Raw genomic sequence first — 27,424 nt, 5'->3', positions numbered from 1 at the left:
GTTCAAGTCCAAAAGGTGTGTAATAACAGATTGATTAGAAACTAGATTAATAAAAGTATATAGAACAGAATAAGGCCGTTTGGCCCATCCTGCGTGCTGCTGTCTTTCTGACTGAGCAAAGCGATGCGGGCTGTTCTCCCACCTTCTCCTCATGTCACTGTGAATCTTCCATTACAGATGACAATCCGATTCCCTCTCCAATGCGTCCACCACAGACTCAGGCAATGGATTCCAGACCCTAACCACTCGCTGTGTGAACGTCTCTACTCACACTGTCTCGTTGTTGCATCTTTTGCTCACAATTGTCAATCTGCAACTCCATGTACATATTCGTTCCACTTTGGGGAACAGTGTCTCCCTAGCTGCACTGTCCAGGCCCATCATGGTTTTAAACAAAACCAACTCTCCAAACATCACATCTCCAAGGAGTGCACTCACCAACGTCTCCAATCTATCCACGTAACTGAAGTTAAAAATCACACAACACCAGGTTACAGTCCAACAGGTTGATTTGGAATCACTAGCTTTTGGAGCGCTGCTCACACAACCACCTGATGGAGCCGCACTCCGAAAGCTAGTGTTTCCAAATCAACCTGTTGGACTGTAACCTGGTGGTGTGTGATTTTTAACTTTGTCCACCCCAGTCCAACACCAGCTCCTCTAAATCATGTAACTGAAGTTACTGAACTTAAGGCACAGCACAGGTGGAGCAAAGCTTTCTATATACTGTCACCACGAAACACCCCCATGACAGGGACACCACGGGGTTAGATACAGAGTAAAGTTCCCTCTACACTGTCCCCATCAAACACTCCCAGGACAGGGACAGCACAGGGTTAGATACAGAGTAAAGTTCCATCTACACTGTCCCCATCAAACACTCCCAGGACAGGGACAGCACAGGGTTAGATACAGAGTAAAGCTCTCTCTACACTGTCCCCATCAAACACTCCCAGGACAGGGACAGCACGGGGTTAGATACAGAGTAAAGCTCTCTCTACACTGTCCCCATCAAACACTCCCAGGACAGGGACAGCACGGGGTTAGATACAGAGTAAAGCTCTCTCTACACTGTCCCCCATCAAACACTCCCAGGGACAGGGACAGCACGGGGTTAGATACAGAGTAAAGCTCCCTCTACACTGTCCCCATCAAATACTCCGAGGACAGGGACAGCACGGGGTTAGATACAGAGTAAAGTTCCCTCTACACTGTCCCCATCAAACACTCCCAGGACAGGGACACCACGGGGTTAGATACAGAGTAACGTTCCCTCTACACTGTCCCCATCAACACTTCCAGGACAGGGACAGCACAGGGTTAGATACAGAGTAAAGCTACCTCTACACTGTCCCCATCAAATACTCCGAGGACAGGGACACCACGGGGTTAGATACAGAGTAAAGCTCTCTTTACACTGTCCCCACTAGATACTCCCAAGACAGGGACACCACGGAGTTAAATACGGAGTAAAGCTCTTTCTACAATGTCCCCATCAAACACTCCCAGGACAGGGACAGCACAGAGTTAGATACAGAGTAAAGTTCCCTCTACACTACCCCATCAAACACTCCCAGGACAGGGACAGCACGGGGTTAGATACAGAGTAAAGCTCCCTCTGCACTGTGCCCTTCAAACACTCCCAGGACAGGGACAGCACAGAGTTAGATACAGAGTAAAGCTCCCTCTACACTGCCCCCATCAAACACTCCCAGGACAGGGACAGCACGGGGTTAGATACAGAGTAAAGCTCTCTCTACACTGTTCCTGTCAAATACTTCCACGTCAGGGACAGCACGGGGATAGATCCAGAAAAAAACTCCCTCCACTCTTTTAAACTTAAACTACACTGACCCCATCAAAACTTCCCAAGACACATATAGAACAAGATTAGGTGCAGAATAAAGTTCCCAGTACTCTGTGGCCATCAAACATTCTCAGGACATGCACAGAATGGGATTAGATACATAGTAAAGCACCATCTACAGTGTCTCCATCAAACACTCCAAGGATGGAAACAGCACTGTATTAGCTATCAAGTAAACTGCTTCTACTATCTGAAACTGTAAGTAACACTTCCTCTACAACCATCTCCCTCAAATGGTCCTCAGATAGGGACAGCAGGGTGTTAGATACAGAGTAAAGCTCTGAAACGGGTGTTAGCTCAGTTGGCTGGATGGCTGGTGTGCAATTACAGTGATGCCAAGAGCCCATGTTCTTTTTACCCACTGAATTCACCATGAAGGACTCTCCTTCTTAACCTCTCCCCTTGCCTAAGTTGAACCCTCAGGTTAAACTACCATTAAGTTATCATTCTCACTCATTGGTCGTATGGTGGCTCAGTGGTTAGCGCTGCTGTTTCACAGCACCACAAACCTCGGTTCGAACCCAGCCTCGTGCAACTGTCTGTGTGGAGTGTGCACATTCTCCCCATGTCTGTGTGAGTTTCCTCTCACTGTCCAAAGATGTGCAGGTGAGAGGAATTGGCCATGGGAAATTGCCCATGGGAAATTGCCCATAGATTCCAGGGATGTGCAGGCTAGGTGGGCTAAATATGGGGGGGCTGGGTCTGAGTGGGATGGTCTTTGGAGGGTCAATGCACACTTGATGGGCCAAATGCTCTCTTTCTGCATTCTATGATTCTAATGAGATAGTAATTCTTTGGGCTAAAGTGACTTTACCAATGCGATGGAATTTTTGGGTTCTTAAGTAATCACATGGAGATAACACTGTGTGATGTAATTGAACCATTGCTTACATGACACAGTAGTGACCTCCCGTGTTCACAGAGCTGAGTATGACTATAACATGTGTAAACAAGAACTCAACAACCAGACCCTGCCACAGTTCTCAGATGGAATGTACAATGCCGGTTCCTCTCTGCTTCCCAGAGATTTCTCACAATCATTTTGTAGATTCCTTTGATTCTGTCACTAAAGGAGCCCTCACTAAATAGGTGTTTGTTTAATAAGGAAATCCTGAAAGGACTTACAGATCCCAGGCTGGGAACCAAATGCTTTGTGGGTTCTATAAAAATCCATTTCCCCTGCCCCCCCCAGCCTTAAAAGCAAAAATAGCTACTGGAAATGTATATGGGTCGTAATAATTAATTCAAATGTTAATTTCAATTCTCATTGTTTCAGCTAAATGAGATCATGCCTCAACTTGACTGATCCTGGGTATTTATCTTAATTGGCCATTAACCAACCAATTGGAAACAGCTTTGCTCATGGTGTGATATCCCCCCACCTTTATTCTCCTATTTAAAATTTATCAGTCACAAATTATGGATTCACGAAAGAAATATTAACTTAATTCATGGATTATATTCCTGTTCTCGGATCAGCCAGCAGTTGAAAACACTAAAAGTTTTCCTCAGTTCTTGAGACAGAAGCTGAGGAGTGACCATATCAAGGTTTAGAAAATCATGAGGGATACGGATAGGGTGAATAGCCAAGGTCTTTTTCCTAGGATGGGGGAGTCCAAAGCTAGAGGGCATGGCTTTAGGGTGGAGGGGAAAGATTTAAATGAGACCTAAGGGACAACGTTTTCACACAGAGGGTGGTGAGAGTATGGAATGAGCTGCCAAAAGAAGTGGTGGAGGTGGTAGAATTATAACATTTAAAAGGGACCTGGATGGCTACATGAATAGGAAAGGTTTACAAAGATATGGGCCAAATGCTGACAAATGGGACTAGGTCAGATCAGGATATCTGGTCAGCACGGACGAGTTGGACCAAAGGGTCTGTTTCCGTGTTGTATGACTCCAGAGAAGTGACCTATTGAGGCTTTGAAAAGTATTGAGAGTAAGGACAGAAGATTACCTCTCCGTTGAAAGTGCCCTATATGCAACCCAAATACAGAGCATGCTTCAGAAAATCAAAGATGCCAGATGAGCTATAGGGAGAGGCTGAATAGGCTGGGGCTGTTTTCTTTGGAGTGTCAGAGGTTGAGGCTTTACCTTATAGAGATTTATTAAATCATCTGGGACGTGGATAGGGTAAATAGACAAGGCCTTTGCTCTGGTGTGGGTGAGTCCAGAACTAGAGGACATAGGTTTAAGGTGAGAGGGGAAAGATTTAAAAGGGATTTACGAAGCAATTTATTCACGCAGAGGGTGGTGCGTGTATGGAATGAGCTGCCAGAGGAAGTGGTGGAGGCCACTACAATTACAACTTTAAAAGGCATCTGGATGGGTATATAAATGGGAGAGGTTTAAAGGGACATGGGCCAAGTGCTGGCAAATGGGACTAGATTAATTTAGGATGTTTGGTCAGCATGGACGAGTTGGACCAAAGGGTCTGTTTCCGTGCTGTACACCTCTATGACTCTGTGTAAAAGGGTGATATGCCAGGATTCTGTTTGTGTGAATTATTTCCTTCAGCTGAGGGAGTTGGATTTTAATGGAGATCACCGGAGAGGATCATTCTTTCAAGTTATGCAAGGTTGATTCCCCAAGATAAAGAGTTTGTCTTACGAGGAAAGGTTCAGTATATTGGACCTGTGTCCATTGGAATTTAGAGAAATAATAGAAACCTAAGGTCCTGAGAGAGATTTGATGCAAGTGTTACAGGAAAAGGCAGGCAAGTGGAGTTGAGAATTTCCAGATCAGTGTGATCCCATTGAATGATGCAGCAGACTCGATGGGCCGACTGGCCTACTTATGCTCCTATGTCTCATGGTATGAGGTGCTGGGCTGGAAATTACAGAGATGGAGATTGCTAATGGACAGCTCATCCCAGGAGAAACGTCAGTGTCCAGCTGACTGGTTAGAATCCCACCCCACAACCATGACTCTTTGTGGGCAGCTGATACAAGTTCCTACAGCTATAAGATGTATGAACAGAAGTAGGCCATTCAGCCCGCTTTGTCAATCAATGAGATCATGGCTGATCTGATAATCCTCAACTCCACTTTCCTGCCTCTTCCCCATAATCTTTGATTCTTTGATGATTTAAAAGCTATCTCTGCATTGAATATACTTAATGAGCCAGCCTCAACAGCCCTTTGCAGTGAAGAATTCCTCATCTCTCTCTTAATTGTGAAATTATTCTGAAATTATCCCCTCTGGTCTTTGACTCTCTCTTAAGAGGAAACAATCTCTCCACATCCATCCAGTCAAGTTTCCTAAGAATCTTACATTTCAGTGAGATTGCCTCCCATTTTTCTCAGCTCCAATAGGTACAGACCCAGTCTAGAGTCATAGTAGTCATAGAGTCATGGAGTCATGAAGCACAGAAACAGACCCTTCGGTCCAACTCGTCCATGCTGACCAGATATCCTAAATTAATCTACTTCCATTTGCCAGCATTTAGCTCATATCCCTCCAAACCCTTCCTAATCATATACCCATCCAAATGCCTTTTAAATATTGTAATTGTACCAGCCTCCATCACTTGCTCTGGCAGCTCATTCCATACATTCACCACCTTCTGTATGAAAAAGTTGCCCCTCAGATCCCTTTTAAATCTTTCCCCTCCCACCTTATACCTATGCCCTCTAATTTTGGACCTGCCCCACCCTGGGGGAAAAAAATACTTTGGCTACACAACCTATCCATGCCCCTCATGATTTTATAAACCTCTATAAGGTCACCCCTCAGCCTCCGACGCTCCAGGGAAAATGGTTCCAGTCTATCCCTCTAACACAAACCTTCCAGTCCCGTACATCCTGCTACACCCTTTCTCATTTAACAACATCCTTCCTACAGCACGGCAATCAGAATTGGGCGCAGTATTCCAAATTAAAATAGAAATGTACCCAAGACAAAAGGCAAGAAAATTGGCCTCAGATTATAACGTTTCTCTAGCTCAATTGCCTGAGCCACTCCTCACTGGTAGCCTGTACCATTCTCATTAGAATGCAGAATGAGACCGCTGTGTGTCTTCACAGATGAACCTGACCCTGTCCTCATCCAGACACCCTGTCATCGGGACACTGGCTACTGATCGGGAAGTGGGAATCACAGCTGCTCTTCATCTCTGGGAATTGAGATCGCTGTGCCCCAGATTGTAACTCTGGGTGAGATCAGGAAACCTGGGCACAATGCAGTGATATCCTGGTCTGAATGAGGACTGCATGGTTAACTACTAAATGAATGGATGAGCTAACTCGCTAAACTAGCTCTAAGTCTAGTCACCTGGCTCAGTGAGTGCAGACAGGCACAGGGAAGCACCTACATAAAAACACAGGCAGGAAGCAACATAATAATTCCATGTATGAGTGTCAATGACAGCATAAATCCAAGTCTTATTTCAGTAAGGGAATCCATCGCTGTCTGTTCCTTGTCCTGTGCATGAAATCTACTAAACAAGATAAGTAGCCTCTGACTGTTCCCAATTCTATCTCGCAAAGGTATGATTCAAAGGTCGCATGATAAAGGGATTATTCCCCCAAGGGTCTTGTTGGGTTAACCGACTTGCATCCAAGATGATGATGAAACAGTTTCACTTTCTCTCCATTAGGCTTACCCCATCCCTTTCCCTCGACTATTTTTTGGGGGGGAAGGAGTGGTTCTTCTCATTGGGAAAGTTACGTTTAAATGCCGGTCAAGTCTGAATCTCCAACCTCTTGATGGGCAGATATTCAGATCTCCCAGGGGAAGGGTTAATTTGACTGGCATTGTATCCATTAGGTGGCTGCATGGATAAAGATGCTCAGGAATGTCTCCTTGGGGTGTGATGCCAACAATTTGATGGGGCCTGTGGATCCTACCCTGCTTCACAATCTCCCACTCCACTGTAACCATCAGCTCCTGCCATCTAACCTTCACTCTGGTTCATAGACCTCCTTTGCTTTGGCCATTAATCAGACGGACACTCCTTATTCCTCATTTCCTCCTACTCCCCAGATCCAAGAAATGGGACAGATAGACCACACAGAAAACAAAACACTGTAAATGGTTATATGAAGGATGGGGTAGTGAAGAAAGCCTTCATTCCAGCTCACGTGCTGATAGCCTCTACCTTTGCTGACCATCTTTGGCCATTTAACCTCCGTAAAGGTCCTCTGTGATGACCCCAGAGTGAAAGTTGTACATATTCCCATCGCTTTCAATTCACAGATTGGTATAATATTTTCACCCCTTCTCTCTAAAGTTTTGAAACCATTAATTATCCCTTGAGCAAAGTCCCCAGCGAGTTTCTGAGGGTTAGATCGGTTCATTCAAATATGTCCATCTTATTTTAAGAAACTATATTTTAATTTCAGCTGTGTCACTTCCAATCATAGCATTGGTTTCAGAGATCAAAGATCTTGGATAGTGAGTGCTTTAGTGGCTGGCAGCCAAGATTTCCAATGATTCTATGACTGGAGCCTGGGTTCAGATTTTTCTAGTAGAGGAACAAGGACTGAGGTCTGGGTTCAGATTTATTAGCAGAGGGACAAGGACTGAGGGCTGGGTTCAGATTTATTAGAAGAGGGACAAGGACTGAGGGCTGGGTTCAGATTTATTAGCAGAGGGACAAGGACTGGGGCTTAGGTTCAGATTTATTAGCAGAGGGACAGGGACTGGGGCCTAGGTTCAGATTTATTAGAAGAGGGACAAGGACTGAGGGCTGGGTTCAGATTTATTAGCAGAGGGACAAGGACTGGGGCTTAGGTTCAGATTTATTAGAAGAGGGACAGGGACTGGGGCTTAGGTTCAGATCTATTAGCAGAGGGACAAGGACTGGTGCCTAGGTTCAGATTTATTAGCAGAAGGACAAGGACTGGTGCCTAGGTTCATATTTATTAGCAGAGGGACAAGGACTGGGGATTAGGTTCAGATTTATTAGCAGAGAAGCCTTTCTTGATGGCTTCAGCATACAACTAAGAGTCTGATGGGTTCTGGATCTGAGGTTTCACACCTGGTTGATGGCAGGTAGAGAAAGTCAAGATTAGAATGGTGCTGGAAAAGCACAGCAGGTCAGGCAGATCTGAGGAGCAGGAAAATCGATGTTTCCTGATGAAGGGCTTTTGCCCGAAATGTCAATTTTCCTGCTTCCTGGATGCTGCCTGACCTGCTGTGCTTTTCCAGCACCACTCTAATCTTGACTCTTATCTCCAGCATCTGCAATACCCACTTCCGCCTGGCTGTTCGAGAAAGGTCTGGCTCAAAGTGATGGGATGAGGAAGGTGGATCTTCATAAAACTTTTTGACGTCACCAGGACCTTTGACTTTTAAAAATTACAGTTGAGTGAGCTTACAAGCCCAGGGAATAGGAGTGACTGGACGCATCTGCATATTGGAAAATTGCAGTCAACAGTTTGTCAAAACGACCTTTGGGAAAATTCAGCAATTTCAGCGGGTGTGATCCCAGTGAATAGCACCCAGAGTAACTGGGAGTAACTCTTCCTCATAAAGCCAGTTTAACTCTTCTCAATCATTTTGACCATATTCATGGTGCCCACTCATTGGAATCTCAGTGATAAAACTGGGCATGATCCCAAATAAATCATTACCCCTGTTTCCCATGGCAACGGTTACCTTAGGAGAAAAGAAGTAGAAGAAGGGGGTGTTGGAAACTCACCCATCGGCTCTGGCCTAGTTTGGCCATGTTTGTGATGGAAAACAGGAAGAAGCAATTCAGATTAAGCCCAGAGGGTATTCTTGCCTTGCCTGGGGTTTCCACAGCGTCTGCCAAGGGAAGGAGTCTCATGACATCTAAAGATGGTCAATGCTTTAGGAGTCAGGAGATTTGACAGGAGCAGGAAGCCCAGGCCTAGGAGACACAGCATTCAAGGCCTAGTAGTAATGTGGGATCCTGCAATGCCCAGTTAGAACCATCTAAATAGTCAAAATGGAGCCCACTTTGAAATTACAGGCCTATACTGAAGTCTCAACCTCTCCAAGTGATTCAAAATTTTTACAAGATCATTCCAGAACCTCCCAATGATGAGCAATCGGCACTGACGTTTTATTTTGATTGCTGGTAGAGTGACCAGCAACTACTTAACCCTCAAAAAAGGGGCTGGATTTTTGTTAGGAGTCTCCAGTAAGAGAAGGGGTAGAGATCTACCAGGGGCCCTGAATGGATTATGAGGTAACCTGTGTCTCCTTGACCCTGCAGCACTGGCATTGGTTTAAGGAGCATCCTGACACTCACTGTGGGATGGATGATCCCAGGTATCCAGCAAAACCCCTGGGCCTCCACCAAGGGCTGAAGATGTCGTCACAAACCAGCTGCTCAGCCAGACTGGCAGCAATGCCTCAAAAATCCCCCAATGGGTGTGGGGTCAGCTATCTGACCACTGACCACCAGCTGTGTCAGAATATGTGCATCCTTGAAAATGGAAGTTGGTGTGTTTGTGTGTGTGCACGTGTGCGTGTGCAATTTGCAACTGAGTGGTTGTACACATATGTGAGAATGTATATATGTATTCACGTGTTTATGTGACTACAGAACAACCTCGGTTATCCAAACATCAATTATCCAAATTTTGGATTATTTTAACAAGTTCTCAAGGTCCTGTCAAAACTTTATCCGTTATCCAAACAATCAGTTATCCGAACAAAATACTCTCCGCCCATCTTATTTGGATAATCGCGGTTTTTCTGTATATGTTTACATGGGAATGTTTGCAAGTCTGTGCATATGTGTGTCAGCATGTGTGTGCGTGTCTGTGCATGTCCATATGAGAACTTGTGTTTATTTGTGTGTGTGTGTCTGTGTGTGTGTGTGTGTTTGGAAGACTCAGAAAATGAGTGAGAGGGATTGGGTGTGAGAGAGAAAGAGTATATTGGAGTGTGTATGAGTGTGTGTGTGAGAATGTTATGAAGAGATAGAGAGAATGTGTGAGACAGTGAGTGTGTGTAAAAGTGTGTGATAGACTGTATGTGAGACTGTGTGTGAGAGACAGAGGAGGTGAGTGTGAGAGTGTGTGTAAGAGAGTGCATGTGTGGCAGTGTGAGAACAGGGGATGAGTATGAGAGAGAAAGTGTGTGCGTATGTGCATGTGTGTGGAAGGGGGGTGGATGGTGAGGTGGAAGGCTTGCTGTGTTCATTGTCTATTTGAACAGACCACACTGAGTTTAACCAGCCTGTATCCATGGTCAGACAGCTTGCAGGAATTCACTTCCTAAATCCAAATGTAGCGTGGATGCGGTGTTGAGGATTCCTGTGTGACTGTAAACTCAGCAAATATCAGTACCTTCAGGAGGAAACTGACTAAAGGGACAGAAGAGGTTGATGTTTCCTACAACCCTCCACCAACTGAACTAGGATCATGGTAACCAGTTTGTTTAGATGAGGGATATTTGATTCTTTCTGGGATGTGAGTGTTGCTGGCTGGTTCAGCATTTATTGCCCATTCCGAAGGCTTGGTGAGCTGCTTGGCAAACCACTGCAGTTCATGTGGTGCAGAGAAACCCACAGTGCCCTGAGGGAGGGGGTTTCAGGACCTTGACCCAGTGACACTGAAGGAATGATGTATTTCCAAGTCAGGATGGTGAGTGGCTCGGAGGGGAACTTCAGGGGGTGGTGTTCCCATGGATTTGTTGCCCTTGTTCTTCCAAATGGAAGTGGTCATGGGTTTGGAAGGTGCTGTCTGAGGAGCCTTGGTGAGTTGCTGCTGTGCATCTTGTGGGTGGTACACACTGCTGCTACTGCAGGCTGGTCCTTGACCTTTCTTTTCCTTGTGGACTGGAGTCATGTATGGGCCGGGAAGGTCAGCGGTTTTCCCGCTCTGGGCGGGATGGGAGAACGTGGGTTTTGAACAACAGTTTGACCTTAACCAGGCTCAGATTCCAATTCTCAGAATTTTCCCACCGAGATCCTTTTCAAAGTGAGAGAGGTGAAATTCTGCAGTTCTTGGGCTACTCATCCAGTGAACATAACCGCTAGCCCTTCAGAACACTTCTTCGCTGAGAGACAGATCGGAGTCAATCAAGCCTCCCCCCAACCCCAATCCTACCCCTCACCACTCAATTCCACCCCCACCCACCTCCCCCACTCTGGATCATCTCAAGGACCACACGGAGGTTAACCCAAAGGATCCCCCACCCACATCCCACCCACCGATCTGTATTCAGATTATGGACCTTGCTGTATCCCTTTTCCATTTGGGCTTGGGGGGGGCGTCATGTGGTACCTTTGCGGATACTTCCATCAGGAGAGTGTTCGAAGTCCCCGGTGGTCAGCAGGAAGCAGGCTCTGTCCCGGGCGTACTTCTCCCTCCCTCCAGGCGTCACGGGCTGGTTCTCCTCCGGTGATAGGGCCTGATCAATGGTCGGACAGTCCTCATTGGCCAAAGCAGCATTGGCAGCGTCCCCATTTTGCTTTGGATCTTCCATGCCAACAAAATAAAAAAGCACACACACACACACACAAGCGTTAGTCACTGGCTGTACTAAGAATTCCCTCAACAGCATGGTATTAAGTTGACCATAGATGAGCAGAGATCCCTATCTACAGAGCAACTTTCCAACCCATGCGATGTGGACGTTGCTGGTGAGGCCAGAATTTGTCACCCAGCCCTAGTTGCCCTTGAACTGACTAGGTCATTTCAGAGGGCATTGAGATTCAATCACATTCAAGTCACACGTACAGGTCATTCTGCTATAACGTGCATTTCATTAACGTTAATTCACTGTAACGCGATTGATTAATTGGGGACACTGTTTCTAAAGTACAAACTTTTAAAATGTGTGTTGGCTGTAATGCGATTACATCACCAGCACTTGTTTCTAACTTGTGATTTTTCTATTACTCAGGGTTTCACAAGAACTCAACCATCAGGTTATAGAAGAACTACCTGTAAGCCAGGCCAGATAAGGTTGGCAGATTTCTTTCCCCACAGCATGTTAGTGAGCCAGATACGTTTCTGTGACTGTCAATGGTCTAGCTTTCAATCTCACATCTTATGAAATGAATACTTCATTGACTGCCATGGTGGGATTTAGACCCATGTCCCAAAACCTTTGGAATTCTCTTTCTGGAAAGATGGTGGATACCAATTCCATAAGACATTTTGAAAGTGTAAGTGGTTCGGTACTTGAGCAAGGAGAGCTCCTGGGTTACAGGCCCAAAGCTCAGGTGCAGATCGAAGCAACAATTGCTCTTCCAAAGAGCCAGCACAGCACAGTGGGCTGAATGTCCTTGTTCTTACTGTAAATACCTTTGAACAAGTTTTTAAAAAAATTATAACTAATAAATCTATTGAGAGCTGGCCAGATAGAGCCCCTTTAATATTAGGGTCAGAAGTCACACAACACCAGGTTAAAGTCCAACAGGTTTAATTAAAATCACAAGAATTTGCAGCGTTGCTCCTTCATCTGGTGAAGTGGAACAAGACTCCAAAAGCTTGATTTTAAATAAACCTTTTGTACTATAACCTGGTGTCATGTGACTTCTGATTCTGTCCACCTCAGTACAACATTGGCACCTCCGCATCATCTTTAATATTAGGAATGAGCTGGACTAGTTGGTTGCGGAAAGAATGTTTCCAGTTTTTGGAGAATCTAAAATCAGGGACCAAGACAGTTACTTATAAAAGCAACAGGATACATTATTTTAGAGTGAGCAATCATATATTTTTAAGCAACTTTGTTTATGCCCCACTGGATAACACTTTGTCCAGCCCATGCATACCATTGTGTATAACACTTACTTACAGAAAGGGATTATATTGGACACTGAAACACATTTCCTCGTCTATATACTTCCCTGTGCAACCGAATTTTTCAGTTCATATCCCTCCAATGTACAATAGTCTAGTAAAAGAAATGCTGCAAACACTCATGCAACATCTGTGGGAGAGACAGAGTTAGCGTTTCAATTTGATGACCTTTGATCAGAACTAGAAAAGAACAAGACTTTTTCTCATTCATGGGATGTAGGGCATCACTGGCAAGGCCAGTATTTATTACCCATCCATAAATGCCCTTGGTCTTAGCAGCTTGCAAGGGCAGTTAAGAGTCAACTATATTGCAGTAGGTCTGGAGTCACGTGTGGGCCAGATCAGATAATGATGGCAGATTTCATAGAATCCTTACAGTATGGAAGCAGGCCATTCGGCCCATCCCATCCATACCACCCCTCTGAACAGCATTCTACCCGGTCCCACCCTATTCCTCTAATCCTGCATTTCCCGTGGCTAGCCCACATAACCTGCATACCTCTGGACATTATGGGCCATTTAGCTTGGTCAATCCACCCTAACCTGCATATCTTTAGACTGTGGGAGGAAACCACAGCACCCGGGGATACCCCACAGACATGGGGGAAAATGTGCAAGCTCCACATAGACAGACACCCGAGGGTGGAATCGAACCCGGGTTCCTGTGAGGCAGCAGTGCTAACCACTGAGCCACCGTGGTTTAGTCCCTTCCCTAAAGAACATTAGTGAATCACTACAAATATGAAGCTAAACACTTCGAGGTGGAAAACAGAAAGATAGATTACTGCTTAAACTGTGATATGTTGGGAAGTGTTGGATGTACAAAGTGATCTGGGTCCCTGTACACCAGTCAAAGAAGATAGGCAGGCAGCTGCAGAAAGCAATTAGGAAGGCATACTGACCTTCATTGTGAGAGGATTTGATTTCAAAAATAGGGACATCTGACTGCAGTTATACAGGGCTTTGATGATACCACAACCAGAGTACTGCATGCATTTATGGTCTCTCTACCTAAGACACAGTATACTCTCCTTAGAGGGAGTGTAGTGGAGGTTCATTAGGATGATATTGGGAATGGCAGGATTATAGTACAAGGAGAGATTGGTTTGGCTTAGTTTGTATTCACTAGAGTTTAGAAGGATGAAAGGAGAGTTCTGACTGAAACATACAAAGTTCTAATAGAGCTGGTCAGGCTAGATTCAGGGAGGATGCTTCCGCCCTGGGTGGGATGGTCTAAAACGAGGGGACTCAACCTCAGCATACGGAGTAGGCCATTTAGGACTGAGATGAGGAAGCATTCCTTCACTCGGAGGGTGGGCAACCGGGGGAGTTCTCTTCCACACAGGCCGGGTCACTGAGTATGTTCAAGACAGAGATTGATACATTTTTAGATGTTAAAGACATCGAAGAGTATTGAGAGAAGACAGGAATATCGCAGTGATGTAGAGAGTTAGTCATGATCACAATGAATGGTGGAGCAGGCATGAAGGCCTAGCTGAATGGCCTATTCCTGCTCCTAGTTCCTATCGATCAGATGAGTGCTGCACTATTATCCTAATTCCACATTCATTCAATGAATCGGATTCATTTTCTGCAGCTATCTTGGTAGGATTTGAACTCAAGTCGAGGGATCATCAGTCCAGGCCTTTGGGATTACCAATCTCTGTGCTGCCATGAATTATCTTTCTCACTGTCTGTTTAATCCTTTCAGTTTCACTGTGTAGCGCCCAGTCCATACAACCGCCTGTGTAACACACTGTTCAGTACTTACACCTCCCTGCTGTGTAGCACTCTGTCAGTTTGTACTCTTTCCCTTCACTATCCAGTACATGGAATGAGCTGCCAGAGGAAGTAGTGGAGGTTGGTACAATTGCAACATTTAAGAGGCGTTTGGATGGGTATATGAATAGGAAGGGTTTGGAGGGATATGGGTCGGGTGCTGGCAGGTGGGACTAGATTGGGTTGGGATATCTGGTCGGCATGGACGGGTTGGACCGAAGGGTCTGTTTCCATGCTGTACATCTCTATGACTCTATGACTATGACATACTTATCCTTTGTAACAATCTATCCACTTTGTACAGATCCCTCTGTAATGCACTGACCCAGTTCAATCGAGCAACTTAGAAAGAGCAGAGTAGCCCATTGAGTCTGTTCCACTGTTCAGTGTGATCATGGATGACAGAAGACCTCACGATATAGAAGCAGAATTAGGCCATTCAGTCCATCGACTCTGCTCCACCATTTGATCATGGCTCATATATTTCTCAAGCCCTTTTCCTGCCATAACCCTTGACCCCCTTAAGAATCAAGAACCTATCTATCTCGGTCTTAAATACACTCAATGATTTGGCCTCCACAGCCCTCTGCAGCAATGAGTTCCACGGTTTCACCACCCTCTGGCTGAAGAGATTCTTTCTCATTCATTTGCTTGTCATCTATAACCTTTAATAAAAGGATGATCAATGTCAGTCCAAAGGTGTACAGGTTAGGTGGATTGGCCATGTTAAATTGCCCATAGTGTCCAGAGATATACAGGCTAGGTGGGGTTAGCCATGGGAAATGCTGTATTACTGGGATAGGATAGGGGTTAGGTCTTGGCAGGATGCTCTTGGGAAGGTCGTTGAGGACCCTCTGGGTCAAATGGCTTGCTTCCACACTGCAGGGATTCTATAATTCTATGTACAATCAGGTTTAAAACTGATCTGGCATCAACAGAAGAAGGAGTTCCAAATTGCTCTGAACTCTTGTGAGTGGGCTAATTCTCCAATTCCATTCTTGCAAAGTCTTTAATTCGCCCCCTTATCCGAGACTCCCGAACCAGGGGTGTAGTTTCTCTCTATCTACTCCACCTTTCTTCCCTTATTATCTTGAAAATTTTGATCAAATCATTCCCTTAACAGTATACCCGGTGTGTGTATTCTTGTGAGTGAGTGCAGACATCATTCTGAGAAAGCAGCACCACACTGTCTCCAAGGCCAATTCATAAAGGCAAAGTACAAAGGGATCTGGGAGTGCTAGTCCAGGATTCTCTAAAGGTTGACGAGCAGGTTGAGTCCGTGGTTAAGAAAGCAAATGTAATGTTGTCATTTATCTCAAGAGGGTTGGAATATAAAAGCAGCGAAGTGCTTCTGAAACTTTATAAAGCTCTAGTTAGGCCCCATTTAGAATACTTCGTGCGACTTTTGGCCCTTCACCTCAGGAAGGACATACTGGCACTGGAGTGTGTCCAGCGGAGATTCACATGGATGATCCCTGGAATGGTAGACCTAAAACAAGATGAACGGCTGAGGATCCTGTATTCATTAGAGTTTAGAAGGTTGAGGGGAGTTCTAATAAAAACTTACAAGATAATGCATTGCTTAGAAAGGGTGGGTGCTGGGAAGTTGTTTCTGTTAGGCAGGGAGACTAGGACCCACGGGCACAGCCTTAGAATTAGAGGGGGTCAATTTAGAATGGAAATGAGGAGACATTTCTTCAGACAGACACTGGTGGGCCTGTGGAATTCATTGCCATGGAGCGCAGTGGAGGCCGGGATGTTAAATGTCTTCAAGGCAGAGATTGATAAATTCTTGATCTCGCAAGGAATTAAGGGATACGGGGAAAGTGCTGGTAAGTGGAGTTGAAATGTCCATCAGCCATAATTAAATGGCAGAGTGGACTTGATGGGCCGAATGGCCTTACTTCCACTCCTATGTCTTATGGTCCATCTTTTTTTGTCCTTGGAATATTGGTGTTGTTGACTAGGCTAGAGTTTCTGACCCATTCACAATCACCCACGAGAGTCAACCACATTGCTATGGATCTGGAGTCACATGTAGGCCAGACCAGGTAAGGATCACAGTTTCCTTCCCTGAAGGACATTAGTAAACCAGATGGATTTTTCTACCAATCGATAACACATTCATGGTCGTCATTAGACTATTAATTCCAGATATTTTATTGAATTCAAGTTCTACCATTTGCTGCAGCAGGAATCGAACCTGGGTCCCTGGCACGTTAGGATTGCCCCTTGAGAAGGTAGACTTGAGCTGCCTTCCTGAACCACTGCAGTCCATTGGAGATTAGAAAAACTCACAATGCCCGAAGGGAAGGGAAGGGAATTCCAGGATTTTGACCCAGCAACACTGAAAGAACGACAATATTTTTTCAAGCCAGGATGGTGAGAAATTCCCTACAGTGTAGAAGCAGGCTATTCGGTCTATCGTGTCCACACTGACCCACCAAACAGATTCCCATCCCTGCAACCCCACATTTCCCAGCCGGCACAACTTTGGACACTATGGGCAGTTTAGCATGGCCAAATCCACTTAACCTTCGGATTGTGGGAAGAAACTGGGGCAGCCGGTGAAAACCCACGCAGACCCGGGGAGAAAGTGCAAACTCCAGACAGACATTCGCCCAAGGATGGAATCTAACCCGGGTCCCTGGCGCTGGAAGGCAGCAGTGCTAACCACTGAGCCACAATTTAGTTTTTCCTGACCAGGAATTGAATCCAGGCTGTGGCAATGAGAGCACCGATTCCTAACAACGAGACCACCAGCGTCCCATTAGTTGGGTCTCTGAATTAACAGTCCAGTGATAATAGCAATAGGTCTTCACCTCCTGAAATCTGACTGTCTATTTTTGAGCCAAGGTCCTTAGCCACAGAGAGATGCCTACCTGCCCTGTTTATTTCAATGATCTCCTCCTGAGCTAGAGGGCAGGAATCACCCTGGGCACTCCTCTGGGGGGACTTGATGTCAGGCTTGCAGTAGTTGGGAGACCCCGGCTGAGGAGCTCGGGGGATGTGTTTATTTTTCTTCTTTGGTAACTTCTGCTTGGCCATGGCCAAGGAATAGTACATGCCAAAGTTATTGACAATAACAGGGACAGGCATAGCAATGGTTAGCACACCAGCCAACGCACAAAGAGCTCCCACCAACATCCCAGACCAGGTCTCCGGATACATATCCCCGTAGCCCAGCGTTGTCATGGTGACCACGGCCCACCAGAAGCCAATGGGGATGTTCTTGAATCTGGTATGTTTGCTACCCGTTATGTCTTCAGGATCAGCCCCTATCCTCTCTGCGTAGTAGATCATGGTGGCGAAGATCAGGACCCCGAGCGCAAGGAAGATGATGAGCAGGAGGAACTCATTGGTGCTCGCCCTCAGCGTGTGGCCCAGGACCCTCAGGCCGATGAAGTGGCGGGTGAGCTTGAAGATGCGGAGAATTCGAACAAAGCGCACGACACGCAGGAAGCCCAGGACGTCCTTGGCAGCCTTGGACGAGAGTCCACTCAGGCCAACCTCCAGGTAGAAAGGAAGGATGGCCACAAAGTCAATGATATTGAGGGTGTTCTTGATGAACTCCTTCTTGTCCGGGCAGAACATGATGCGCATCAGGAACTCAAAGGTGAACCAGATGACGCACATGCCCTCCACATAGGTGAGGAAGGCCTCGGTCTCAATCTCCACATCCTCCACCACACTGGTGACATTCCCCGTGGTGACCATCTCGGTTCTGTTTACCTTGTGGTTGAACGCTTCATGGGTCTCAAGGCAAAACGTAGTGATGGATATCAAAATGAAGAACAGTGATGCAAACGCCACGTACTGCGAAAGAAAACAGAAAACAAACACAGGGGTGGTAAATAAAAGACAAAACTAAGAACACCCACATATCACCATGGGAATACTTGGACTTGTGGGTAAAAGTGATGGATTCCCGCGACAGGCTGAATTCTAGATTGATGGGTGATACTTAGGTTATATGAGATTCAGATGCCTAACCCAAATCTTATTACCACTGTTCAGTTCATGTTTATATCAACCCTTTGAAAGTGCCATCCAACTCATTCATAAGTTCATAAGGTATTGGAGCAGAATTAGGCCATTCGGCCCATTAAATCTACTCTGCCATTCGATCATAGCTGATATGCACCTCACCTCCATTTTCCTGCCTTCTCCCTAACCCTTCAACATATTACCAATTAAAAATCTGTCTAACTCCTCCTTAAATTTACTCACTGTCCCTACATCCATCGCACTAGGGGTAGCGATTTCCATAGATTCACCACCCTTTGGGAGAAGTGATTTCTCCTCAACTCTGTTTTAAATTTGCCCCCCCTTATCCTCTCCCCACAGCACTGCAAATCTCTCCTTTATAACTGCGCATTCAATTCCCTTTCAAAAGCAATTGACTCAACACCCTGTGAACTTCCAGGTAAGTTATTCTATGTCATCGTGACTCAATTTATTGAGAAAACTTTCCCTCCTCCACCAATTATGTTAAATCTGTGCTTTATAACCTCCAGCAATGGAAATAGTTGCACCATATTTACTGCATTAAAACCAGCATCATCAAACACCTCCCCCACTCTGGTAATACTCTCTCCCAACCTCTTCCATCAGGCATAACACACAGAAGCTTGAACACATGTACCAACAGTTCAAGAATAGCTTCTTCTCTGCTGTTATCAGACTGCTGAATGGACCTCTCTAATTCCAAATCTACTGTTGATCTTGCTTTGTGCATTTTCTGTGCAGTGTAACCTGTGTACCTCATTCTGTCTAAGCACCCTATGGTCTGCATGTCCTTGTTTGCTATGGTCTGCCTGTACTGCTCACAAAACAAAGCTTTTCACTGCACTTAGGTACATGTGATAACAATAAATCAAATCAAATCCTTCCTTCTCCTTGAACCCTTGAATCCCTTATTAATCAAGAACCTATCAATTTCTGTCCTAAATACACTCAATCACCTGGACTCCACAGCCTTTTGCAATGATGAGTTCCACAGATTCACCACTGTCTGGATGAAGAGGTTCCTCCTCATCTCAGTTCGAAAGGGTCATCCTTTCACTCTGAGGTTGTGCACTAATTTAATGCTGATCTTGCTTTTGTGCACCTCCTGTGCAGTCTAACCTTGTATGCCTTGCTCTGTCTAAATCCCCTATGATTTGTATGTCCTTGTACATTATGATCTGCCTGCACTGTTCGCAAAACACAACTTCTCACTGTCCTCAGGTAAATGTGATGACAAGAAATCAAATCAACATAATTTGGAACACGTGGAGAAAGTGAGGACTGCAGATGCTGGAGATCAGTGATGGAGAGTGTGGTGCTGGAAAAGCACAGCAGGTCAGGCAGTATCCAAAAAGCAGGAGAGTCTGTGTTTAGAGCATAAGCTCTTCATTGGGAATGTAATGAAGGGCTTATGCTCGAAAGGTTGACTCTCCTGCTCCTCAGTTGTTGCTTGATTGGCTGTGCTTTTCCAGCACCACACTCTTCAATAATTTGGAATGCCTCAATTAAACTTCTCCTTAGTCTTCAGAATGTCTGGAAAGGGTCAGTGGATCTGAAATGTTTATCTCTTCACAGTCGCTGCAAGACCTGGTGAGTTATTTCAGCAATATTTGTTTTTGTTTCATAAGAGTCGTACAGCAAGGAAACAGACCCTTCGGTCCAGTCGGTGGTGAACATAATCTCCAGCCGCCTTGTATAGAGGCCAAGTTTCTCAGTCCCTTCCCAACCACTTGCCCTATCTGCAGGCCTATGTTTTGTGATTCATGTCCAAGGTCACCCAGATCCTTCTGTACCTCAGGATTTTGTGGTCTCTCGCCATTTAAATAATAATTGAGTAACAGGATACCCCATCTCAGCTTTGGATTTACAACCGTTTTGTGGGCTCTATACTCTGGGGTTTAGACGAACGAGGGGTGATATCATTGAGAAATACATGGTTCAGGAGGGGGGAATCAGCCAGAATGGACATTGAGAGGGTCTTTCCCCACAGCTAGGGACTCTAGGGCATAGTGTTAGGAAAACAGGAGGAGAAACTTCTTCACTCAAAAGGTTGTAAATATTTGAAGTTCTCTACCACAAAGAGTAGTGTATAACCCGTCTTTCAGGTTGCAATAGAGTTTGATCTCTCAAGGCATCTGGATGGGTGTATGAATAGGGAGGGTTTAGAGGGATATGTTCCCTTGAAGGTGGAGTCGCAGGTAGATAGGATAGTGAAGAAGGCGTTTGGTATGCTTCCCTTTATTAGTCAAGAATATTGAGTACAGGAGTTGGGAGGTCATGTTGTGGCTGTACAGGACATTGGTTCAGCCACTTCCTATCGGAAGGATGTTGTGAAACTTGAAAGGGTTCAGAAAAGATTTACAAGGATGTTGCCAGGGTTGGAGGCTTTGAGCTGTAGGGAAAGGCTGAACAGGCTGGGACTGTTTTCCCTGGAGAGTCGGAGACTGAGGGGTGACCTTATAGAGGTTTATAAAGTCATCAGGGGCATGGATAGGATAAATAGACAAAGTCTTTTCCCTGGGGTGGAGGAGTCCAGAACTTGAGGGCATAGGTTTAGGGTGAGAGGGGAAAGATATAAAAGAGAACTAAGGGGCAACCTTTTCATGCAGAGGGTGGTACATGTATGGAATGAGCTGCCAGAGGAAGTGGTGGAGGCTGTTACAATGACATTTAAAAGGCAACTGTATGGGTATATCAATAGGGAGGTTGAGATGGATATGGGTCAAATGCTGGCAAATGGGACTAGATTGGGTTGGGATATCTGGTCAGCATGGACGAGTTGGACCGAAGGGTCTGTTTCCATGCTGTATATCTCTATGACTCTAAATGGGACTAGGTTTATTTAGGATATCTGGTCAGCATGGATGAGATGGACTGAAGGGTCTGCTTCTGTGCTGTATATCTCCAAGACTCTATGATAATGAGGAGCGGACTGGACGGTGGAGTTGAGGCTACCTGTCAGCCACAGTCATACTGAATGACAGAATGGACTTGAAGGGCTGACTGGCCCACAGTTCAAATCTGTTATGCTCTTATATTGAGTATCCCCAGTTAAATGAGTATATAAGAACATAACAAAACTACATAAGGAATGCCTGCTTAAATAAGCCTCCCATGTTCTGAGACAGAAGATTAGACCAAAAGATTTATAACAACAAAAAAATGCATGTCAATTAAGACTGTGCTGGTAAATCTGCAGCTCATCGCTGTCCTGGAAACTGCAATTGCCGCAAGTAATAAGCAGGCATGTTCTAAACTGTAGTAGTAATCACTCAACCTCTCGATCCTCTCCGTGGCATCATGGCTTTCCCCACAGGCTAATTGGAAGAAAAATCTCAGAGCAATCACTATACACATCTCAGGTCTCAGGGTCTCCCCTACTGTAGGCAGCTCCAACTACAATCCTTTTGCTTCATACCTGCTGTTTCTTTTGTCCAAATTCTTTCCTGGTTTCTCTGGAGCCATTAACTTTGGTGGAAGCCATTTTGTCAACTGTCACTGGACTGCACCATAAATGCCTGATGTACCCGAATTTTTCTTCTTGTATGGGGTGTGTCTGTCGCTAGCAAGGCCTGTATTTGGGAGGTTTGGCAACCTGTAATTGCCCATTTTTAATTGCCCTTGAACTGAGTGGCTCACTAGGCCATTTCAGAAGGTGGCTTGGAGTCAAGATTGGGTTATGGCGGCAGATTTCCCTCCTGAAGCATATTAGTGAACCAGTTGAGTTTTTACTGCAATAGACTAACTTCTAATTTTGTTTTTAGTTGAATTCAAACTCCACATGGGATACACACCCACACTCTCAGAACATTAAGCTGACATCTCTGGATTTACTGGACTAGTAACCTTCCCACTACATCACCACCTCCCCAACGTGTGTTGCTTTAGTTGCTTTTCCTTTAGTGTTTGTTCTTTGTTAGCCTCTTTCCTCCCAATTTATGGCTCATTACAGTTTGCTAACTCTCCCAAATCATTCTCAAGCAGTACAGAAATTAGAATTAAAGCATTGATTAGCCACAAGAAAATCACAGTGATTTTTCCATTTGCATTTTACTCTGACGTGGACATCAAACCCAGAATACATCCAGCTGAACCATCAGGTACAACCACATGTTAGATAGAGTGATTTCCGCAGGCAAAGGGGATTATGGGTATCACATCCGCCATTGACCAGTTGACATATTGAGAGCATGAGCCTAGTGAGAGTTGCTTTATAAAGAACAAAAAATACAGAATAGTACAGCACAGGAACTGACCTTTCAGTCCACCAAGTCTGCGCCGACACATGATGCCTTTCTAAACTAAAAACCTTTGCCTCTACACTGTCCATATTCCTCTCATCTCTACCTATTCACACATCTATTCAGAAAAGAGTTTTGCTAGTTTTTTTTTCATTTTGGAGATGACAATTCTTGTCACAAAACCTGCTAGCACTCAGTCCAATTGAAGTTATTAATGTTCATCATTATTCAGTAACTAGTGTAGGAAATCTATCCTGTAGATATGACAATCAAGAAGGCACAACAATGGCTTTTCTTCCTCAGGAGGCTCAGAAAATTCAACATGTCCATAAGGACCCTCACCAACTTCGACAGATGCACCGTTGAAAACATACTGCCTGGGTGCATAACGGCCTAGTATGGCAACTGCTCTTCCCAGGACCGTAAGAAATCTCTGCATCTACCTTGTCAAACTCCCAAAGAGTCTTTTCTGTTTCATGAGGTAACATCTCATTTTTCTAAATTCCAGTGACTACAAACCTAATCTGTGCAACTTCTGCTCATAAGAAAATCCCTCAATACTCAGATCAACCAAGTGAACCTTCCCGGTACTGCTTCTAATATCAGAAGAACGTTCCTTAAATAAAAGGACTAAACCTGTTCACAGTACACCATCCCATCATTTCATATGATGAAGTATCATATTTCATATACCCAACGGGTACATACATCTTCCATATTGCCAAGGTCCAAAACTCTTCCTGTTCACTCCCATTGTTTAAAAATCTTGCCAATCCAATGTACTGAAGATATTGTGAGCAGTTTTGGGCTCCATATCTAAGGAAAGATGTGCTGGCATCAGAGAGGGTCCAGAGGAGCTTTTCAAGAATAGTCCTAGGGACGAAGAGATTCTTGTATAAGAAGTGATTGAGGTCTGTACTTAATAGCGTTTGGAAGGATGAGGGGGAATCTCATTGAAACGTATAGAATACTGAGAGTTGACATAGAGATGTTTCCATTAGGAGGAGAGACTAGGACCCAAGGGCACAGCCTCCGAGTGAAGGGATAACCCTTTAGAACTGAGATGGGGAGGGATTCCTAGAGCCAGAGAGTGGAGACTCTGCGGAACTCATTGCTGCAGAGGGCTGTGGAGGCCAAATCATTGAGTGTATTTAAGACCGAGATAGATAGCTTTTTGATTAGTCAGGCGGCCAAGGGTTACAGGGAGAAGACAGGAGAACGGGATTGAGAAACATATCAGGCGTTATCAAATAGCAGGGTAGACTCAATGGGCCAAATGGGCTAATTCTGCTGCTATATCTTTTGGCTTTATACTCTATGACATTATGACACACATCTGGAGCAGTTGGGGACTTGAACTCAGAATTATCAAAACTAGGGATAGGGATAATACTACTGCACCACACGAGCCCTTGTGTTCTGTTGTACAGAATTGATCACGTCAGCTAGTTTATGAAACAGAGCACAAGTTCAATTCCTTCATTACTGCAATAGCCTTGAAGGTCACCCCTCAGCTGAGATGTGGTGACCCTCAGGTTAAACCTGCCATCCCTCTCTAATGTGAGAGTGGGCCTATGGTGACGACTTATTTCTGTAGAAAATACGTGCATATAATTTTCTTAATTGCTTTGTTATATTGGACACAAATGAGTTGAATTGCCACCTACACTATTTTGAATTTCCTTTAACTAACTTAGATGACGGGATCCAATTAAAATGTTTGTAACATTTTTTGAAAAATAGCTAAGGATATTTATACAACATTCACAACCTAGAGAGTGTCAGCCAATCTCATACAGACACTCAAAAACAACATCCCTGCAGAAAACAAACTACAAATTGGCTCCAGATCTCGTATCATCCTCTCTTCAGTCAATTTAGTGTAAAAGCCTCAAATAAATTCAAACAGAAGTCCCATAAATGGAACCAAAATGTTGATTATTTCAAATCCGTGAATTCTCGCCAACTCAGAAGTAGCTTGGATTCCTCCCCATTAGACACAGTCTGTTCCCTAACAACTCTGTGCCAGAGAAATCTCTTCACAGTCTAATCACTTCTCGGAGTAATCTGTGCTTTTGTTTCTCATGTTCTCTTGCTTGTGTTTCGAGAGTAGGACAGATATTTGCAAATTGTCTGTAATTACTTGCCATTTGAAGACAAAGTGGAAGATAATAAGTGTGAAAGAACCTCAATAAACCAACGTGTTGTAACCATTCGAGAAAAATATCCAACTTTTCTTCATCTGAGCTATCACACAAATCATACACCATTAGATATCTGTACACCATCTGGGGCCTTACTTTATTTCAAAGTGTGTTTTGCACCTTTTCTTATTTCCACCTCACTCTCCAACAGTTTCTTCTCTCTCTCTGTGTTTCTCCTACATAATATTTTTCTTTTAATTCACCCATGGAATGTAGGCATCGTGGCTGGCCAACACTTATTGCCCATCCCCAGTTGCCCTTGGGAAGGTGGTGGTGAACTGCCTTCTTGAACTGCTGCAGTCCACCTGCTGTGGGTTGACCCACAATGCTTAGGTCAGGGCTGTACTCCAGAACAGGCCTCACCAATGTTCTGTATAACCTCAATGTGACTTCCCAACTGTTAAACTCAAGGGACTGAGCAAAGAAGGCAAGCATGCAAATGCCTTTTTAACTACCCTGCCTATGTGATGCAAACTTCAAAGAAATATGTACCTGCACCCCTAGGTCCCTCTGTTCTACAACACTACCCAAGGCCCTCACATTAATTGTATAAGCTCTAACTTTGTTTATTGTACCAAAATGCAAAACCTCTCATTTATTTGGATTGAAGTCCACCTGCTATGTTTCAGGCCATTGACCCTTTTGATCAAAATCTCTCTGTAATCTTAGAAGACCTTCTCCACTGTCGAGAGTGCAGTGCTGGAAAAACACAGCAGGTCAGGCAGCATCCGAGAAGCAGAAGAATCGACGTTTCGGGCATAAGCCCTTCATCCAGAAGCCTATGGGACCTATGCCTGAAATGTTGTCTCTCCTGATCTTTGGAGGCTGTGTCTTTCCAGGACCATATCTCAACTCTGATCTCCAGCATCTGCACTCCTCAAATTTTGCGAAAACTTTCTTCACCATTTACTATGCCACCAATTTTGCTGTCGTCCACCAACTTATTGGCTGTGCCTTCTATAATCTCATCCACATCATTTGTGTTTATGACAAACAAAAGAGGACTCAGAACCAATCCTTGTGGAACACTGCTGGTCACAGGCCTCGAATCCGAAAAGCAACCGTCCACCACAACTCTCTGTCTCCTGCCATTAAGCCAATTATGTTTCCAATTGACAAGCTCACCCCGAATCCCATGTGACTTATCCTTAACTCATTGATCTATCAGGTGGAACCTTGCCAAAGGCTTTACTAAAATCCAAATAAACAATATCTACTGCTCTTCCATCATCAACCTTTTTGGTAACTTTCTCAAAAACTCAATCAAGTTTGTGAGACACGATTTTCCTCACACAAAGCCATGCTGACTCTCCTTAATCAATTTTTGCCTCTTTAAATGTCCATAAATCCAATCTTTAAGACACCGATGGATAGATTTTTGTTAGGTATGAGAGTCAAGTGTTATTGGATGTAGGTGGGAATGGGGAATTTGAAACAGATCATACATGATCTCATTGAATGGCAGAGAGGGCTTGAGGGGCCGAATGGTCTACTTTTGCTCCTATTTTGTTTGTTAATACGTTCAACAGCTCAGGCCTGTTTACCAAGCCATATATATGTTGTTGGAATACACAGAGTGTAAGGTATTCTTTCAAAATGAAACAGTCTAGTGACGGCATCACAGCTAAAGCAAAGCAGGAAGTCTTAATAACGTCCCTTGGGGCAGAATCAAAGGTTTGTTCGGGACAGACACATCCAGACTTCCACGAACCTCAGTGGTTAAGAAGTATTCATGGCTTTCCCACCTGAAATGTGATGATATTCACTTTGGTGGCAAAAATAGGAGGGCAGATTATCATTCAAATGGCTCTGATGATAAGGCGTGTGGGTGCAGCAGGCAATAGAGAAGGCAAACTACATGTTGACCTTCATAGCAGGTGGATTTGAGTACAGGAACAAGGATATCTTGCTGTAATTACACAGAACATTGGTGAGGCCACACCTGGAATATTGTGTACAGTTTTGGTCTCCTTATCTATAGATTGCTGTAGAGGGAGTGCAGGCAAGGTCTACCAAATTGATTCCTGGACTGGCAGGACTGACATTTAGTCACAGACAGCACAGAAACAGATCCTTCGGTCTAACACGTCCATGCTGACCAGATATCCAAAATTAATCTTGTCCCATTTGCCAGCACTTGGCCCATATGCCTCTAAACCCTTCCTATTCATATACCCATCCAGATGCCTAATGTCGTAATTGTACCAGCCTTCACCACCTCCCCTGGCAGCTCATTTATGAGGAGAGATTGAGTCGGTTAGGATTGTGTTCACTGGAGTTTAAAAGAATGAGGGGGGATCTCATATTGACCTGTAAAATTCTAACAGGACCTGACAGGTTGTGCTTGATGGGAAAGTCTAGGTCCGAGGTCATAGTTTAAGGGTAAGGGGTAAACCTTTCAGGATTGAGAAGAGGTGAAATATCTTCACCCAGAGCGTGGTGAGCCCATGAAATTCACTACCACAGAAAGCTGTTGAGGCCAAACCAATATGTGTTTTCAAGAAGGACGTATACATAGCTCTCACGGCTAATAGGATCGTGGGGTATGGGGGGAGGGTGGGATTAGGGTATTCAGCTTGATGATCAGTCATGATT

General features: G+C 44.7%; 1 protein-coding gene across 4 annotated transcripts in view; it reads right to left on the bottom strand.

Annotated features, from left to right (window-relative positions):
- The window catches only part of LOC122542133 (voltage-gated potassium channel KCNC1-like), a 78,045-nt gene that overhangs the window by 13,973 nt on the left and 36,648 nt on the right, over nucleotides 1–27,424 (bottom strand). For all 4 annotated transcript variants that reach the window (XM_087978242.1, XM_087978244.1, XM_087978245.1 and 1 more), the window contains 2 exons: nucleotides 17,259–18,192; nucleotides 11,071–11,265 (listed from right to left, as the gene is read on the bottom strand). In XM_087978242.1, the coding sequence (XP_087834368.1) occupies nucleotides 11,071–11,265; nucleotides 17,259–18,192 (1,129 nt within the window). The remainder of the gene's footprint in view (nucleotides 1–11,070; nucleotides 11,266–17,258; nucleotides 18,193–27,424) is intronic.

Source organism: Chiloscyllium plagiosum, unplaced genomic scaffold, assembly GCF_037043375.1.
Source record: "Chiloscyllium plagiosum isolate Xiang-an unplaced genomic scaffold, Cpla_swu_hap1 HiC_scaffold_33, whole genome shotgun sequence".
Lineage (NCBI taxonomy): Eukaryota > Metazoa > Chordata > Chondrichthyes > Orectolobiformes > Hemiscylliidae > Chiloscyllium > Chiloscyllium plagiosum.
Note: the sequence above shows the minus strand (reverse complement) of the source record. Positions and strands in the feature narration are given on the sequence as shown.